The sequence below is a fragment of the Ambystoma mexicanum genome, chromosome 11 (assembly GCF_040938575.1).
Source record: "Ambystoma mexicanum isolate Mex_15411 chromosome 11, UKY_AmexF1_1, whole genome shotgun sequence".
In the NCBI taxonomy this organism is placed as follows: domain Eukaryota; kingdom Metazoa; phylum Chordata; class Amphibia; order Caudata; family Ambystomatidae; genus Ambystoma; species Ambystoma mexicanum.
The window spans coordinates 1,117,344,964-1,117,364,171 of record NC_090934.1 but is presented as its reverse complement, the minus strand read 5'-3'; the positions used below and the strand labels follow the sequence as shown (position 1 = coordinate 1,117,364,171).

At 43.9% G+C, this 19,208-nt stretch overlaps 1 protein-coding gene across 5 annotated transcripts in view; it reads left to right on the top strand.

Moving 5' to 3' along the window:
* SCAPER (S-phase cyclin A associated protein in the ER) overlaps positions 1-16,630 on the top strand; it is a 4,210,252-nt gene extending 4,193,622 nt beyond the window's left edge. For all 5 annotated transcript variants that reach the window (XM_069624455.1, XM_069624453.1, XM_069624454.1 and 2 more), the window contains one exon: positions 15,843-16,630. In XM_069624455.1, coding sequence (XP_069480556.1) covers positions 15,843-15,946 — 104 coding nt within the window. In that variant the 3' untranslated portion in view covers positions 15,947-16,630. The remainder of the gene's footprint in view (positions 1-15,842) is intronic.
* Positions 16,631-19,208: the final 2,578 nt, after the last annotated feature.

Sequence of the window (19,208 nt, the reverse complement as noted above, 5' to 3'; positions counted from 1 at the left end):
TTGATCATATATAGATTTGGGTGCACAGATGACAGGGGAGTTTTTCAAGAGATCATAAATGGCTGACATCACTCTGACACAACTTAGCTCCCCCAATCAGGGGAGAAATGAAAGCTGGACCAATGATAAGTGGAGAGGGGCTGGCTAGTGATGCTGCTCACACACACCCATTTTAAAAACACATAAAAGCAGAGAGACAGGACAGATAGGGACCTTCAAATCCATTTGCAGCTGGAAGCTCTGCTGGGAAAATCCATACTTTACCTCCATCAACCTTCAGAGAGCCAACCTAGAGACTTCAATCTATCCAGAACTAGAGACCCAGACCAGCAGAGTAGAGCTGACCTATTAGCAGAACCAGAGAGAGCTGACCCAGATCACTGTGAAGTGCAGAGTCCAGTCCAAAACCTGACCAGATCCGTGACGAGGCCCATTTAATTCAAGAATATAGTGTGAGTACCTAGCAAAACTGTGCAGAACCAATCTCTTAGTTAAAATAATATAATTCAATCTATTTTAATCTAAGTAGAACTGCCTCCTAGCTGTCACCTGTCATTTGCAAAGCTGTCACTTGTCATTTTCTAGTTGCAAGCTGCACTTGTCATTTTGAGCTTTTAAAATTTCAAATCTGAAAAACGACCTTTATTTAATCGCTCATATCTCCGCGACCGTTTGTCGTAGAGACTTGCAGTAACTTTCATCTGGAAGCTGTGATCCTAGGCTTTCCTAGCACCCCAAAACGATAGAGATAGCGCTTGTAGTTCCTCTGTAATAGCGTTCGGCGCATTCGCGAATTTTACCGCGATTTGCAAATTTCTTCACGTGTAAAAAAAATCCGCTGCTGCTTGCCTTCCATTTGCCAGAAATTGTTTAACCTGCTAATCATCCCTGAATCATTGCAAGAGTGAGCCTGAGCTAATATTAACTAGATACCACTCACCCTGAACCTCTAGAGGGAATCAAAAGCATTTTAGCATACTTTTCACTGAATTGCCAGCACATATCAAAGCATTTTGCCTGTGTTTTCAAAACTCCTATCTGTTTTCTTTAAGCTTGCTGGGGTGAACTGAATCACATTTGATTGCATTTCTGAGAACTGTGTGCCTTCCTTCCATTTCCTTGCATTGCATAAAAGGGGGGGGGGGGGTAAATTGTCCAAGAAAGTGATTACATTGTCTTTTGCTGAAATCCTATCAAGTGATTTTTTGTACTGCATTTCATTCAACATTGCATCCATCTGAAATCTATAAAGCATTCTCTACCACATTATTCTTCTGTCCCTATTTACCAGTGTGCTACCTTATCCATTTCATGTCAACTCCTTAGTGATTATAAAGAAGTGTGCTAGTGCCAGATTCTCCGTTGTTAATCTTTCTCATATCAGATTAAGTGTGATATTCAATTATTAATTTATTATAAAGTCTGATATATATATCTATTGTTTAAATTATCAAATAAACCTTTTAACTTGCAAAACAGAACTACTTCTTGGCTCAGTGGGGTCAGGAGGATTCCAAGAGAGGGGTGTTATATAGGGGTAGTCATCCAGAACGCATGAACTGGACATAAAGATATATCAATAAGGGTTTTCATTCAGTATTATAGACTAGGCGTTGACTTAGCTGTAGTGTTGAATTGAATCCTCTTACAACTGCTGTAGGGTAGCTAATCTGGCCTACCTAAAAGTACTGGGACAAGGAAGAGTAGGGACTTCTATGTGAGTCCAATGCAGACACTGGGGCGAAGAAGAGCTCATGTAGCCCAATGGAGGATGAGAGAACATCAATACTGAGACGAGGAAGAGGCACAGAGCAATACAGAGCGCCCCACGGAACCAACATGAACAGTCTAGTAATCTTAAACAAAATATTTGGCTACTTGAAATAAAAAGAGAACAAGGACAATTCAACCTCTCAGTCCCTCCCCAGAGGCACCATGAGCGGAAGTATTTGCCTGCATCCGAAGAAGCTGAGCCTGCAGCTGCTGATCAAGATGTGACAAGGAAATTCACAGCATTCTTACCAGCTCCCCTTGAGGACCGTGGAGCCAATGCTGGCAGTGACCGAGGAACCCAGCGTGGATGAGTGGTCAAGAAACAGTCGAGCAGGTACGTGCAGCCCAGCTCCCAGGAAGTGCTGGCAATACGCATACAGCAGCGTGCCAACAAGAAGCAACTTCGAAGAACCGTCCGAAGACATGGAGAAGCCTGAGACTGAGGGGAGCAACCGGGAGCCCACACAGAAGGTACAGGGGCTGCCCAGGGACCTCGAGGGGGCACAATAAAGCTTTGTAAAGGGGTCTGGGACCCAAATCTGAGAGAGAGAAGCAAAGGGGTCTGTGACCCAAGTAAATGGGTCTAAGAGAAGTCAAACCAAAGGTTCTGGGACCATAGAGAATCGTAAAAGGGTCTGGGACCTGAATAAGAGTAACCAAGTAAAAGGGGTCTGGGACCCACACATAAGAGAATGTATTTAAGGGGTCTGGTACACAAGATAGTCCCTGGCAGGAGAGTACATTACCCCACCTTTGTTGAACTACCAAAAAAGGCCTGAGAAAGGCCGGGAGAATGGAATCATTTCCCCTGGTATTGTGGACATTGCAAGAAACCCGAGAAAGGTCAAGGGGAGGAAGACATCCTCTTGGCAACAAGGTTTTGAATTGGAACTTTGCTTTATTTGTGAACTGAGATTTTTCAATTTGGAAGTTTGTCTGGGGCTTTTTGAAGGATACAGTAATCTGGGGAAGGGAGTCATTTCCTCAGAAAATAGTCCCTCCAGACTACTAGCATGGTAATCCATTTTGAAGAACAAGGGAGCCATTCTTTCACAATAAAGAGACTTGCCAACCTTTTATCTTTAGTAAAAAGTGTAAGGGAAGGAAATAGGTTTTGACACAGGACGGTGGACTTTTGGTTTGGTACATTCCAACGTATCCTTAGTATTAAGTTGAGGTAGGGGAAACCCCTCTTAGAGTTAGGGATAGCTATGGCTTTCCTACTTTATTGTCGCCAGTTAAAAGTCTTAAGCAACAATCAGGCTACATGTGTATCAGTCTCTTCATTCCACACCCTTACAATACATTCTAAAACACTTGAAAGTTAATGTCACACATGCATGTTTGTAAGGCACGAGTTGGCCTTGCGAGCCAAATGAAACTCCTGGTAACGGTTGGTTTTAAGCTAACCAGGCTCTCCTACGGTGGAAGCAGGAGCTAAATAGTTCCCAGCAATTTCTAACCCTTCTACTCCCAGTTTGCACATCCTACTATATATCTAATTTGACATTCCCAGTGTGCACAATCACAATAGAGTCCCAGTTCATCCAACGCCAGTATTTTCCAATTTTGATATTGCCATTATAACACTAGTATGGCAGTCACATTAAATGTGGTGTTTGACAACCCCAAAATACCTGTAGTTTGCTCAATTCCAATATATTCCTCTCTTGACCGTATCATTTTACTTCAAGTTTAGTAATACTAGTTAATTCTGAGGTTAACATTTCCAGTATAGTTTCAGTTTGTACAGCCCAAGATGCTCACAATATTGCACCTATAGTCTATTCCTGGTTCGCACTATTACAGTACATTCCTACCGTTACAATCTCAATATTTTTCCAGTTTGCCGAATCACAGTGTATCACCATTTTTACATTCCCTGAATGTTCTTCTTATGCACAGTATTCCATTATATGAAATTCAAGTATTCTCTGTGTACACATTCCCAGTACATGTCAATACCTGTAATTCCAGTGTGCTGTTCTCCTCATTTAACCTTTCACAGTTTTCAGTATACTCCCACTGCGGCAGTCTCCTGCCTTCCTCTGGGGACCTTCAGTGGTTTGACCAAGAGGGCCAGATGCCTCCACAAGCTAATGGATGATGGATCCGGGGTTATGAGGAGGTACCCTGGTCATCCTCACTTGATCCTTGTTTCAGGGCAGGGAACAGTCACATCGCACCAAATAGGAACAGGGTCCCTTTTAGGGACACATACCCTGCACCATGTAATCAGAAAACATATGGGTTCAGGAAAATCAGTCTCTTCCCCAAACTCAAAGTACAGGCCTTTCACTTCCAGTAAAGCTGGCGGCTCTATAGGTCTGGAGCTGCGCCTGCTCCATGGAATCAAGGGGATGTGCTCCCGCAGAGCCAGCAGGACCTGCATGCCAGTCTCCCTGGTGTGAGTGCTGGAGAATGGTGACAGTGATGTGGAAGTGAGTGGTGCCCAGAGGATTTGTAGAAGGTCCAAAAGGCTGTTGTGAATTGCAAAGATCATTGAGTAGAGCAGTGGTGCCTAGATTGGTGAGGAAGGTGCGATTGAGAGTTATGAATTGGAGAAGATCATTGAGGGGAGAGGTGTTGCTCGGGGGTGGGGAGGTCAAGGTGTGAAGGACAGTCATAAGACAGAGGAGGTTGATTTGGAGAGGGCAGAAGGAGGTAAAAAAGGCAATTTTGAGTTGGAGATATGCATTGAGTAGATGAATAATGCCCAGATGGGTGAAAAGGTTAGGAGAGATAGAAAAGACCTGGCAAACAGTCATTGCAAAAAAGAAGGTTCCTAAAGAGGTGAAGAAGCTGGGAGTGATCATGGGTATTTACAGATTTAATACAGGGGAACCAAAGGTGCCCAAAGGGGCGAGGAAGGCAAGGAAGAGTGGAAATGCGAAGACTTCAACTAGTAGTGGTTACAAGGGGAGAAGGAACTAGAGGAATGGTACAGGTTTTGATAAAGGAAATGGAGGACAATTTGGTGCATAACTAAGACAAGAGGTAGGGGATTGGGCAGCCGGGCTACTGTCACAGGAGGAACTAGGCCAGTTCTGGTTGCGAGAACTTGAGGATCTGAGGAGTAGGGTACAAGCAGAGGAGGTGGTGGGAGATGAGAAGGAACCATACGAGGGCGAGTTTGTGAAGGTATCCACCCTTCTGTCCTGCCACACTGTCAGGTTCCACATCCAGGACTTTTGGACCTACAACGTCTGCTCCACAAACCTATCAATCCCTGTACCCTAGAATCTGAGGCTCCCATGGAGGTAGCCTCAAAAAGGTTTTGTTCAAAATCACCTGACTTATCCTGACAAATTTGAGTTTTACTATATGCCATCCTTGTTTATTAGTCTGCACCTCACTGACAGTTACCTAATAAAACGGAACTGGGCCATTTGTTCGAGGCTCATTTGCTCTTTTTTTTTTTTGTACACGTCGCAGCAAAAGTAGAGGCCTATAGGGTTAGGATTAGGTATTTATTAATGTGTGTGGGGGGTCTTCCTCTGCTCTTTTTGCAGTGAAATGTGTAAAAATAATAATAATAATAATGTGAGCACTTGAACCTCGAACAAACTATGAGCAAACATCATAGAACCTGTAAATAATTTTGAAATTAAGTTTACCGTGTCTATCTGGACAATTTTCCCAGTCATCTATGTGACAAGTATATTACCAATCTGCACAAGCCCAAATTATTCCCAGTAATTTTATATCCCACTGCTGTAGTTTCTGGTTGAATAATCCGAGTACATTCCTAGTTTATCAATTTAATGCCAATTTTCTCAATCCTAGTTTATTCCAAGTTTCACAATTCCTGATTTTCCAGTTGCACAACATTAGTTATGTCTTAGTTCTACTTTTACAGTTAGACAAACACAGCATTTCCCCATTTTGCACAGAATCCCAATATACACAATGTGAATAAATGTCCAGTATACGTCCTACCAGTTTATTCCCAGTTTGCATAATTTCAGCATTCTTCCATCTTCTGATGCCCTCATAATGCTATACATGTACTGTGCATAGTCCTGTTTTACTGCCAGTTTACTGTTAAGCATTTTAATAAACTCCAGTTTACACTTACACATATGCAGTGTATACACAGTTTAAACGATTCCTGTATATGCCCTGTCTACACAATCTCACTGTACATCAATATTGATACTCCTGTATACTCCTGGTGTGATATTGCCATTGTGAGCATCTTAGTTTGGCAAACACAGGATAATAATCTGTTCTAATGTATCATATATGCTGGATCATTCCTGATTTAAAGTCTAGTAATTACAGATATTATTGTTACACAGTTTAATGGTACTCCATCAATTGACCTTGGATGGAGGAAAGGCTGCCATGTTATTTGAACTTCCAAAGTGCAAGCTGGTTTCATGTTTGAGGCTAGTGCTTAACTCAGGAACTAACAGTGTAGACTGTTGCACAATCTCAATCCACTCTGAGGATGGTTCTATGTCATATCATCGACACCCATTTATTCGACAGTGTTTTTCCAAACTATTTTTGGGAAAACCCATCACATTTTTTATGTTTTTATTTGTGAGGGGTTCCACCCCAACCACTCCTTTGTCCCCCTATGTTTTACTGTTCCACCCCCAACCACCCCTTTGTCTCCCTATCTTTTACTGTTCCTGAGCCCCCTCAACCCTTTAAATGCCCTTTGCGACCCACCCAAAAAAAGTTGATGTTTTTTCCAGAAAAACTATTCGGACACACATCCATCGAAAAAATGGGTGTCGACGATAGGATGTCGTACCCTGAGGATGTCAATTTCAATATAATCCCAGATTATACAATTTAAGTATATTCTCAATTTGAAATTTACATTCTGATGTTAGTTAATCTGCTTAGAATCACATGCTGTGCATAGTCCGACATCCAGTGGTCACTGCAGAGTATTGCATTTTGTTTTCGTAGTCGAAAAGGGGACGTCGACAAGGTGTGTCTGTAACACTATCCCTATAGTGACGTGCATTGTACCCACAATCCCTCACGCGTCGAGGTCCCTCAGATTGTTTTTTTCCGCCCAGATATTGGTCGCCTTAACGCGGAGCTCCTTGAGAGAAATTGCAAAAACATTTACTCGACCCTTTGGTCATTATTTATTATTATACATTACATTAGATACCTCCTTCGACGTCGAAGTTGCAAAGCTGTTTCACCGCCGAGTAAGAACTTCGACGGCGGTGACTTAGACGGAGGAGATCCTTCGGCGCTGCCGAACGCGTGTCCTGGCCTCGCCGGCCTAAGATAGTAGGGAGAGTGGGGTTGTGGGACATTTCTTCTATTTCTAAGAATGCCTTTCTCCCCCCCCCCTTTCCTTCGGGGTCGTTATCACTCGTATCTGTATTCTCAGCTATGGAGAGGACTCCGTTTAGATTTTGCCCACGCTGTAAGGGCAAATTCACATGGAAAGACAAGCACAAGCAGCGTAACCGTTGCTTACCCCTCGACCACAACGAGGAAGGCTGCGCGGTCTGTAAACTGCTTCGCCGAAAACTTTAAAGGACCGCAGGGTCAAGAGGTGGGCAGACTACGCTATGTCTAGAGCTGATACCTCACCCGCTGCCGCCGCCGAGTGTGACGAGGATAGTGATAACCCGATCTCTGTTTCGGAAGTTGTAGACCTCTCCAGGGAGCGTACCCGCTCCTCGGCGTCTGTCCCCGGCCCTGAAACGTTCGGCTCACCCCCTACGTATGGGGATGAACACCCCAGCGACACAGACGAACACAGAAGGCATAAACATAAGCACACAACCCACGGCACTTCTTCGTCAAAGACGAAGAAAGCCATAGCACCAACGGAGACGCCGGACCCACCGGCATCCTCCACCGACCGTAAGGGTCGCAAGCCCTCCCCGCCACCGCAGACGTGACTAGCGACTGGGCTACCTGCAGACAAGGGAGCTACCACCAAAACGCGAAAAAGACTCGGCACCGCCCAGCACGACGCCAGACGAACCCTCGACATAGAAATTAATCGTCGAGAGCTTGGTGCGTATAGTTTCCACTGACGGCCAGAAACGGACGGCGAGTGATATGCCGAAGACCACTCACAAGGCCAGGGAAATGCTGAGAATGCCAGAAGGGAGGCAGGGACCGCTCCCACCGTTGAAAGAAGGCCCTAGCCTACGAGAAGGTTTCTCAGAAGGCAAAGGGACTTTATCCTCGACGTTATGGGACAGATCAAGACGGCTACAGGCAGAAGAGCCTCCTTTTTCGCCTCCAGACTGTTCTGGGTTACCACATTGGACTTTTGAGGGATTCCAATCGTGTATGGACAAACTGAATAGATTTATGTCCACTCTTGAACATAAAACACCCAAGAGGCCAAGAGAGGTACTTCATGAGGACCCCAGGGCTAAATATCCTACACTATTTAACCCCCTTCAAGAGGAATCTAATACTTATGACCTCACTGAAGAAGACCCTCACTTCCAAGAGGACGAGGAATTCTCAGATAGTGAAGACCCACAGAACCTCGAAGAAGAAGGTTTTGAGGAAAACCTTGACATAGGTAGGGGGGGCTTTGAGGAAGACCCAGATGAAGGTGGCTCACAGCCTTGGCAGTCACCAACAGCATCTACAGACCCTGAGATCCTAAACCTTCCCTCTCCTCAGACCACACCGGTCAGGAATCCGTCACCAATAGATGACCAACCCACTTTCAACGCGCTACTACGGAAGGCAGCAGCGCACTTTCAGATTGAAACTGGGGAAATTACTCCCAATACGGATTTTGTAGAAAGAAACATTAAGGAAAAACCTCCCACTAGTCAAACCCTTCCCCTCCTCGCCTCATTTAAGAGACCAATCACCCCATCGCTGTCTACACCTGCGCTGGTCAGAGGGGTCAATCCAAGAATTGAAAAACTGTTTACTCCCTCTCCTTCGGACCCATTATACATTAAGGGTCACTCAATTCCAGACTCCTTGGTGGTAACAAGGAAAAGAGCAGGGATTCCGCTATCAACCAGCGAAGCACCCCCAGACAAAGAAGGAAAGAAACTCTACGCCCTGGGTAAAAGAATTACAGCCTCGGTAGCTTTTTCAACCAGAATTGCCAATAATAATACCCTACTGGCAAGTTATGCTGATGCCCAATGAGGAAAATTACGGCAAGACCTTGAGGAAGTCCCTGAGCCCTTAAGAACTCGCTTATTAACCACAGTAACAGAAGGAACTAACTTCTGGTTAACCAGAGCATCATTAAAAGCACTTTTGATGCTGCAGAAACGGCTGGTCGTTCTTTAGTCCAGGGAATACTTCTGAAGCGTCATGTCTGGCTCTGCAATTCAGGTTTTAAGCAAGAAACCCAGGCGTCGCTCATTAATAATCCAATAAAGGATTCTAACCTCTTTGGAAAAGCAGTGGATGACGCACTGGAGACTGCGAAGAAGGATTTCGACACCCTAAAGACTTTAGACCAAATCTCAAGGCCTCCCAATAAGCGAGGTTCCGGCAGCAAATGCTTTTTTCGAGGCCAACGTCAACAACAGCAACAACAACAGCAGTACACTGCAGACAACTGGTCCTCTACTCAGGGAACCAGTGGCCAATACACTCAAAGAGGATAACGCCGTGGCAAGGGTAGAGGTCGGGGCCCCACTCCCAGAGGAGCCCCGGCTGCCAACACCAAATGACCCGAAGGTTCGGGTCCCCTCCCATGCATCGCCGGTCGGGGGCCGGTTAACATCTTTCCTACCAGCATGGAAGGGAATAACATCAGACCACTGGGTATTGTCAACCATAGCCCGCGGTTACTGCATAGAATTCAGTCGGTCCCCCAAGTACAGACCCCCAAGGGGACGACGCTTATCACTGGAGCACCTCGCCATCCTTCTTCAAGAAGTTGAACTGCTGCTACTAAAAGGAGCAATAGAGGTCGTGCCTCTATCACAGGTAAAGGAAGGTATTTATTCAGTGTACTTCCTTGTACACAAAAAGGACTTAACCATGTGCCCTGTACTAGATCTGTGCCCAGCGAACAAATTTGTCAAACCTCAAAAATTTCGCATGGTGACTCTACAGGAAGTAATCCCCCTACTTTCACAGGGAGATTACATGACAACACTGGACATGAAAGATGCATATTTTCATATTATGCATTTAATGTTGCCAGCGCACAGAAAATACCTCAGGTTCATGATAGAGGGCAAACACTACCAGTTCAGAGTGCTACCCTTCGGCATAGCGTCAGCGCCAAGGGTATTCACAAAAGTACTGGCAGTGGCAGCGGCCCACCTGCGCAGGTTGTCCATCCCAGTATACCCTTACCTCGACGATTGGCTCATAACAGGGGATTCTTACGAGACCTGCTTCTCAAATACCCAAAAGACTGTAGACCTTTTGTTCCAACTGGGCTTCTCCATCAACGAGGTCCAGCCTAGACCCCAGCCAGATCAAACAATTCCTAGGGGCTCCAATTCGAACAAAGGACGGCCTCGTCTTCCCCTCCAACGAGAGGGTCCAAAATATGCTGTTTCAGATCCCTCAATATGTGGCCGGTCGAGAGGTGACGGTACGCAAAGCAATGTGTTTGCTAGGAATGATGGCGTCATGTATATATTTGATACCTCACGCACGCCTGCGCATGCGCCCAATGCATGAGTGGCTCAACAGCCAGTGGTGTCAGGCCAGGGGACAATGGGACGATCTAGTGGTGGTCTCGTAGGCCGTGGTTCTCTCGCTACGGTGGTGGTCGAAGGAAAACCTGGTAATAGGGAAACCATTCGCCACCCCCGCAGTGGAAGCCACTCTAACCACAGACGCATCCCTCACAGGATGCGGGGCTCACCTATCCCATCAGACTGCACATGGAGTTTGGACTCCGGGTCTAGCGTCCAAACACATAAAGTTGCTGGAACTGCTAGCGGTCTTCAAAGCACTGAAGGTTTTCCAGGCACACCTGCAAGGGAAAACAGTGATGGTCCTCACAGACAGCACCACAGCCATGTACTACCTGAACAAGCAAGGGGGCACGCACTCTCCAGGACTGTCCAAGCTGTCCCAGAACATCTGGAAGTGGGCTCTCAAACACATGTTTCTGCTGTCACAACATGTACCAGGGGAACTCAATCTGCTAGCAGACGAACTCAGCAGAGACTTCCCTCTGCCCGCAGAGTACGAATGGCGGTTAAAAGAAGACATCCTCTTCGACGTTTTCACACAATGGGGGTTCCCAGAAATAGATCTGTTTGCAACTCTGGAGAACTCTGAATGCCAAGATTACGCCTCCAGGTACCCCCAGAACCGATCCAAGGGCAACGGTCTCTGGATAACATAGTCAGGGAAATGTGTTTACACTTTCCCCCCCGACTCCCCGTCTCAACAAAATAGTGCACAAGATGCACCAGGAACCAGTCACCATGATACTAGTGGCCCCTATGTGGGCCCGACAGCCATGGTTCGCTCACCTGATGGAGATGTCTCTGTCTCCACCGGTGAAACTACCCTGCCCGTACAACATGCTGTCACAGGACATGGGCAAAACGATACACCCATGCCCACAGACCATGAACTTAGCAGCCTGGCTCCTGAGGTCATAGAATTTGGACACTTACAGCTCCCTCAAAGATGCATGGACATTCTTAGGGAGGCTAGAAAACCTAACACTCGTTACTGCTGTTCTAGCAAATGGAACAGATTCGTCATCTGGTGTAGAAATAAGAGCATCAACCCCATTGACTGCTCTCCCACACATATTGTTCTTTACCTGACTCACTTATTAGACTCAGGATTGGTGTTTAATTCTATTAAAGTTCATCTAGCTGCACTTTCCGCATACACCACTTCTCAACTAAAAGTGTCATGGTGGAAAGTCCCAGTTATTAAAGCCTTCATGGAGGGAGTAAAGAGGATACCCTCCTATAGCCAACCCAGCTCCCGGATGGGACCTAAACATGGTACTTACCAGGTTTATGGGCTCACCCTTTGAACCCATGCACAAGGCATCCCTTAAGGACTTCACTCTTAAGACAGCTTTCTTAATAGCTATCACCTCCATTAGGAGAGTGAGTAAACTACAAGCACTCTCTATACGAGACCGCTTTGTAACAGTTCACAAAGATAAGGTGGTTCTACACACACATCCTAGGTTTGCACCAAAATTTATTTCAAAATTCTATTTCAACCAGTCAATAGAACTACCAACGTTCTTTCAAAACCCTTCAAATTTAGGAGAAAGGAGCCTGCATACACTAGATGTGTGCAGAGCCATCATGTTTTATATGGAAAGAACTAGACCTCTGAGAAAGACTAATCAGTTCTTTGTCTCAGTGGCAGCAGGAAGAGAAGGAGATGCAGTTTCAAAATCCACTATATTTAGATGGATTGTCCAATGCATCACTCTCTGTTACACTCTTGCTAAGAGAGAACTAGCCTTCAAGCCAAGAGCACAATTCTACTCGTGGCACTGGGGCTCCATAGCATTCATTGCAAATGTCCCTTTTGAGTCCATTTGCAAAGCGCAACCTGGAGTTCTCTACACACCTTTACAAAACACTACTGTCTAGATGCCCACTCTAGATCTGATTCCCAGGTGGGACAAGCAGTATTAAGACATCTTTTTTCTACTGTTCCTTCTCACAACCCACCTTCAACTCCGGGTACTGCTCTCTAGTCTTTGCACAGCATGTGATTCTAAGCAGATTAACAATCATCAGAAGACAATGCATTACTTACCGTAAAAGCATTTCTGATGGTTGTGTCTGCTTAGATTCAAATGCGCCCACCATTCCTCCTCGCTCCGATCGAAGGAACATAGACATCCTTTATCTATCTCTCTCTTTTCTGTACTCACTCACGTCTAATAGGCTCCCTCAGGGCAGAAAAAATACAAACAGAGGGACCTCGACGCGTGAGGGAATGCACGTCACTATAGGGATAGTGTTACAGACACGCCTTGTCGACGTCCCCTTTTCGACTACGAAAACAAAATGCAATACTCCGCAGTGACCACTGGATGTCGGACTATGCACAGCATGTGAATCTAAGCAGACACAACCATCAGAAATGCTTTTAAGGTAAGTAATGTATTGTCGTACAATTTCAGTTTCAGAACTCAACTATTTTTCTAGTTTACAGACTTGCGTTATATTCACAGTTTACTGTTATGCAATGGCAGTATACCCATTTTTCAGTATACAGGTTCTCATAGTGTTGGAAAAACAGACAGTCACTCACATCAGGAGTTAAGTTAAACCTCTTTTTTATTTCAACCACCGAGTTACAGGGTGGCATGCAGAAAATCCCCTTTCTGCCCTCAACAATCCACATACGGATGAGAGGGTACAATCATGTTGCCTCACCACAGACCAATGCCAGTGGTACAGTCCCTCCTCACCGCAATCACCAATCATGGCAGACCAACCCTAAAGGGTTAATGCCTAAACAAAACACTTGGTATAACCTGCAGGGTACTTATAAGGCAGCTACTCCCCAGTTGAGAGATCCTGCAGCTCCCCTTTACTAAACATCTAGTTCCAGTCAAAGAAAAGGTGTGTTTTCCTTTATGGGAAGTTAATCAGTATTTTGGTGTTCCTGTTGTCCTTTTCCTTAAAATATCTTCTTACAGAACTTTCTGTTGTATTGCTATACACGAAATTCTTAAAAAAGAAGAAAATTGGAGTAACTGGACTGAAGAGGATAGATGAAGACTCCTATTCTTTGGGGTCCGGAGTTGTATATCTTGTTTAGGCTCTGTTCCTCAGGGTCAATACATGGTCCTTCCTTGTAATTCTTAGGGAGAGGATCAGTTTGTGGCCTGGCTCACGGACCTAATCTGTCCGTTTCAATGTGTCAGGGCACAAAACAAAGAGCCTACCGGTTTCAGTGGATTAGGGTTGTTTAAACCACTTTCATCAGGGCTAGTGCAGACCAACACAATGGTGGGTGGTCTTATTTCTTCTATGATGAGATGTATCTACGTTGTCAATAGGAGGCCCGCCCTGTATAGAGGAGAGAGCGGGGCATGGGGTAAGGAGGGAGAGACAGAGATTGAATCTATGTTAAAGGACTGATGCATAAATGGTTCGCATGGTTCACAAGAAACTGGGATACCATTAGTACTATACAGTCTTTGTCTTACCCTTAAGGATGGGTTCTCCCATGCGTAACGGTCCTAGATCAGCACACGCGTGGGCGTAGGTATTTTTCTTCCCAATGTCTTGCTTTCAAAGGTGCATTCCTGGAAACCTAGAGAGAAAACATTATGTCTCTGAGTTCCAGGAAGAGTACTACAGGGAACACACCGTGCATCCCGGCACGCTGCATTGATTTGCAGTAGTTAAAAATGCTAGCTAAACATTTGTCAATTACGGTCAACTCAGTCGCGAGTTTGGCCTTATGATATACATCAAAAAATTGGGTGACTCTTTTGCCTGCCATGGGGGGGCTACAGGTTGCCAGTGATACTACATTTCAAGAGAACACCTTCAAAAAGAGGATCACTTGGAACATAGGTATCTCTCCTGATGAACCACCGACAACACTGTGGGGAAACACGTGTTGGGAGATAATGAGAGACAATTAATGCACAGAATGATACATTTATCGACTTTGACTGTATGAAATCAATACATGGAGACAATGAGAGATAATTAACCCATCTAGCGATACATCTATGAACAATGAGTGTATGAAATTAATACATCAATCCATTGGATGTAAAATGTTAAGATTGTATGGAAAATAAAATCAGTACACCAGTATATTACAAACTGGAGTCTAAATACAAAACAGAGAAGATTTGTCACTTTTTTTACACTGGGAGCGCACACTGTACAAGTACCACCCTAAGAAAAATACAGTATTTCAATATTGTTACAGTCGCAATATAGGTACTTGAGGTGCAGATCTCAGTATTAATAAAGCACATTGGCACAAAGGAATCGCCTAAGGTGAGGAGGAACCATAAACCGACAAGGACTGGAACTTTGTAAGAAAACACATGTGGACAAGGGAGTTTGAGTATTATGGAGGAGCTCCAAGATCCCTTTTATACTGCTTATGTCTGCACTATGTCACTCTACTGTAGTAAAGCCAGTGCATAAAAATTGAGTGATTCTAATCCATGTGTGATGCGGTATATTGGTTTCATACCAAATGAATAACATTTATTTGCATCAGAACTGGTAGAGAGTTTGACATACAAGAAGCACGTATCTCCCTTTTGAACTATATGGATACCCCCCAGTATAAGTGGGTGGAACTGATGGTATCTATGGATTTATAGACCCATCTTAAAAATTGGGACAGCTTGAATCTATAACCTGTCCATTATGCCTACGTGGTGCATATATTAAATGTAATTTCCCAGAGGTACATTTTTACCTGTTGATGTTTATATATTTGCCTCAGTACCGTTGGAAGATTGAGAAAACCCAATTTTTTGATTACCTGAAGAGAGTTTGCCATGTGGTGTTTATACTTGTGGCTCCTTGTTGTACGGTACCTGTGTCAGGCAATATACAGTGTGCCTAAAACCATGTTATTACTAAATATGGCGATGCCTGGATTCACCTTTTTAAAATGGAGGCTGCTGCGGTTTTCTTTTCCTTTTACATGCTCATTTTTGGATGGCAGCCATCTTTTGAGTAGTGCTACATATCTACAGTTCTATGCTGACGTGTGTGGTAACATTTCAGAGGGCATTCTCTATCTCTCTCTGGTAATGGCCCCTGAGGCAGGTGTTTCCATGTAGATAAATCGAGAGGTGTGCTGGTGCCTCTGGCAAGTAGCGCACTTACCGAGGGAAATATATCATGACCCAGAATGTCAGGACTAAAAACAATGTTCTTGATTTCTTCAGTTTAACAATAGTATTTTGTATCATTACTACTAGACATTGGAAAGTTATGTGACAATTGGTCACTTCAAAAATAACTCTCCCGCCAGCCGTCTTTAGGACAATTACACAAAAATTGCATTGTTTTTAAATGTGCTCTCAAACGTCTGAGTAATATGATTCAATGTGAATGTAGTTGTTGAAAAGTCATTTAACATTCATCAGAGTTTATAATAATACTCACTGGGCAAACATTGTTTTTGTCCCTGTCTAGAAAACCTCGCCTCTGGTCAGGACTATCTGCAGCTGGCAAACAGATTCCCGCGTAAGACCTGGGAGGAAGCCCGACAGTTTTTCTTAAAAAAAGAGGCGGAATAAGAATGCAATCAAATATTTTTTTAATCAGAATATTTTTAGACATGCCAATTGTATACTTTAACGAATTATGTAAACCGTTTTGATACTTTAAATATACATATATGTATGCCTTTATTTAGAAATATTAGCTATTCATATGTGTAATATATAGCATTTGCACTATTTATATGTAAGTATTGTAGATACTGCAATGTTGATTTTTTCACATTTTTGTTTATTTCATTGAACATATGCATCTTTTTTGTGATTTTAAATCATACAAGCGTGTGATTTTTCTCATCTGTAAACTGATTTAATTCAAGAAGGATCTGAAGTGCACACCACATTTTATAACTTATTCTCTTTATATGTTATTTGGCCTGATAAATATTGATGTGTGAAAGGGACCCTATTTATATTTATTCGCTAGGTGTGGAAAACTGGTTGGAAATTTGAGAAAGTATTCTTCAAAAATAATTGCACACCTTATAAGAGACTGTAAAATGTTTACACAGTGTTGTTTATTGTGAATAAGGTTTGGTTTGCGTTAGATTTGACTGTCAGCAGATTCTTACCCAAACCGTTCAACTTGTTATTAAGTTATACGTTCTTGTTATTCGTGTGTTTTTGTAACCGTTTTTGTCTCAATGCAAAATGTTTGATGCATTCTCTCTGTGAAAAAAATAAAAAATGTAATAAGTTGTTTTTCCTTGTCTTGTCGGTGATGCTTTTCTTGTAGAAGACTTGCAGAATTGCTATATTCTTGCATTGATGTTTTGTTCATGTTAACAATACAAGGGAAATCCCCCATACTTCCCAACAGGAGCCAATGATACTCTAAAAATGCAGACTTGGATGGTCGACAGGTAAATCCACAACCGTTCGCTAAGGATCCAGCCCTCACTTTAGGATACTCCTTCAGTGCCACATTGATCATAAGTGATCTCGAGGGGGACTTGCTTCAGATTCCAACCAATAGGGCTAAGTGCATTTTGCAGTGTTTGATTTGAAGCACAAAAGAAAGGGATGCTGTATCTTTATTATGGAGCCACTCCTGCTCTCAGTGATCAATGACTTTAACTTACATGATGCATCCTGTCTACAACTTGCTGTGACCAGGATTCCAATTCACGTAGATGGAATTTGGGATTGACTAACAAAGAAAAGGAGATAGAAGTTGCAATAATGAACAAGATACTCCTACTATCTAGTCCTGCAAATGGAAGGATGCCTATTATCACGACCTGTTTATTGTTCATGCCCACATATTGACATAAGGAGCTAATTTTAAACAGTGGTGTAACATGAATGAAAGGCATAGGCCACATTTTCAGGCCACATTTTCATTAATTTGTATGGCAGAGAGGAGGGGTGGAACGCAACTTGCGTTTCTGCCGCCTCCCTTGCTCTGCGCCATACAAATGCCCCAGCATTTGCGCCTATAAACCATGGAGAAGGGAAGTGTCGCTGTGCATGGGGTTTAGAGCTGAAATGGGGGTCATTTGATTCCCAAGGCTCCCCTAGGTAGCTAAATGTTTAAGCAGTAAATGCTGCAGAAATATATTTTGAGAAAATAAATCCTCTTGACCCAATATGTAAGATACCAAAAGGAAGCAAGTATCACATAACAAGCGTTTATTTTAAATGTATGTAAAGCAATCAACAAGTGATGAATCAACAGGGAAAACACAGTGAAGAAATAACAATAAAAACATATAAGCCTCAAACCATATAAAACAAATTGGTGTGGTGTGACACACACCAAAACTTAATCTGTTATTTCATCACAGAAAAAGATGCATTTAAGTCAAAGCGGTGGTGTCCAATAGGCGACAGATATGCAGAAAAGAAAAAAGAAGTAAAGGGGTGATAGGTTGAAAAAGTATAACCAGAAATGCGGTTTAGTGTTAGCAGCAGAGTGGTAGGACCTGGATGCGTCTGCCTATCCTGCTACGGTCTCGGGGAAAGATTTCCAAGACAGACAACCTTTTGTTGTGCTGCACTAGTCAGGGAGTGTGTCCTTAATATTCCCAGTATGGAGGTCTGGAAGGGTTAAATCAAACAGAAAAAATCCTGATAATACTGTTCAGGTATGTCGTCTGTTACCAGCATTTGCGCCGGCATGCATTTTCACGCTGGCACAAATTCTGGAGATTCCTATAGAGTCTGCCAGTTTGAGTATGGCAGGCAGTGTTTTTAATTCCAATTAAATGATGCCTGCCTTGCGAGCAGGGTGTTAGAAAAGATTTCCTTTAGGTGCAATTTTTCTCCATTTGTGAACCCCCCCAAACATTTTGCTTTTGTTTGGCTTACCTAACATGACTTTTTCCAGTGGAGCACATCCTTGGTCTGCACTCCTCTGGGCATTGGCTCTTTTGTTATGGGGAAACTGACACGTCTTTCAGGCTGTCATTACTGGGAAACTATGTTTCCCTTAGTCTTTGACTATGTTGCCAATTCTTGGTAACTTTTTATCTATGTACCAAGTACCTTACTGTACCGTGCATAGAGGTCCTTTTGTTTTATGGCTTTAGTCACCTTCTAATGATTTGTTGGTGTTTGTACAAGTGTAAAAACAAAGAGGTGATGGCTGGAAGGTTTAGAATTAATCTTAACCACTGGCAATGCTCTGGGCAACCCTCCAGACCACCGTTCATATGCAAATCAGGCTTGGCCCCACCCTAGGCCCATGCCTGATTTGCATATGGTCTTTCCCCTTCTGTAATGGCTTGGCAGGCGAAGAACGATGGTCTGGAGGGTTGCTCCGAGCAATGTCAGTGGTTAAGATTCAGTCTAAACCTTCCAGCCATCACCCCTTTGTTTTTGCTTTATCACCCCGAGTGGGACGGGTATGCCCAGACGTGGGTCCCGTGCCTGCTGGGCCTAGAGACCCAAGCTACTTCTCACTGATGAGCCCCAACAAGGGCGAAACATGTTTGGGGATGCTTGTGGTCTCGTGCAGAAGGGATGTGACCTAGCAGTTCGGCCTGGACTGCCCCTATTGGGGAGGGGCCATGCCTGATTTGCATATGGTCTTTCCCCTTTTGTAATGGCTTGGCAGGCGAAGAACGATGGTCTGGAGGGTTGCCCCGAGCAATGTCAGTGGTTAAGATTCAGTCTAAACCTTCCAGCCATCACCCCTTTGTTTTTGGTTTGTACAAGTGTGCCTAGGATGAACTGGTGGCAGCAATTTAATTTTAAAGTACTTTGCCTTCGTTTTTATGGACCATACCGCGATTACCACATTTGCCCCAAGATTGTGGCCAGTGCCGAAAAAAAAATG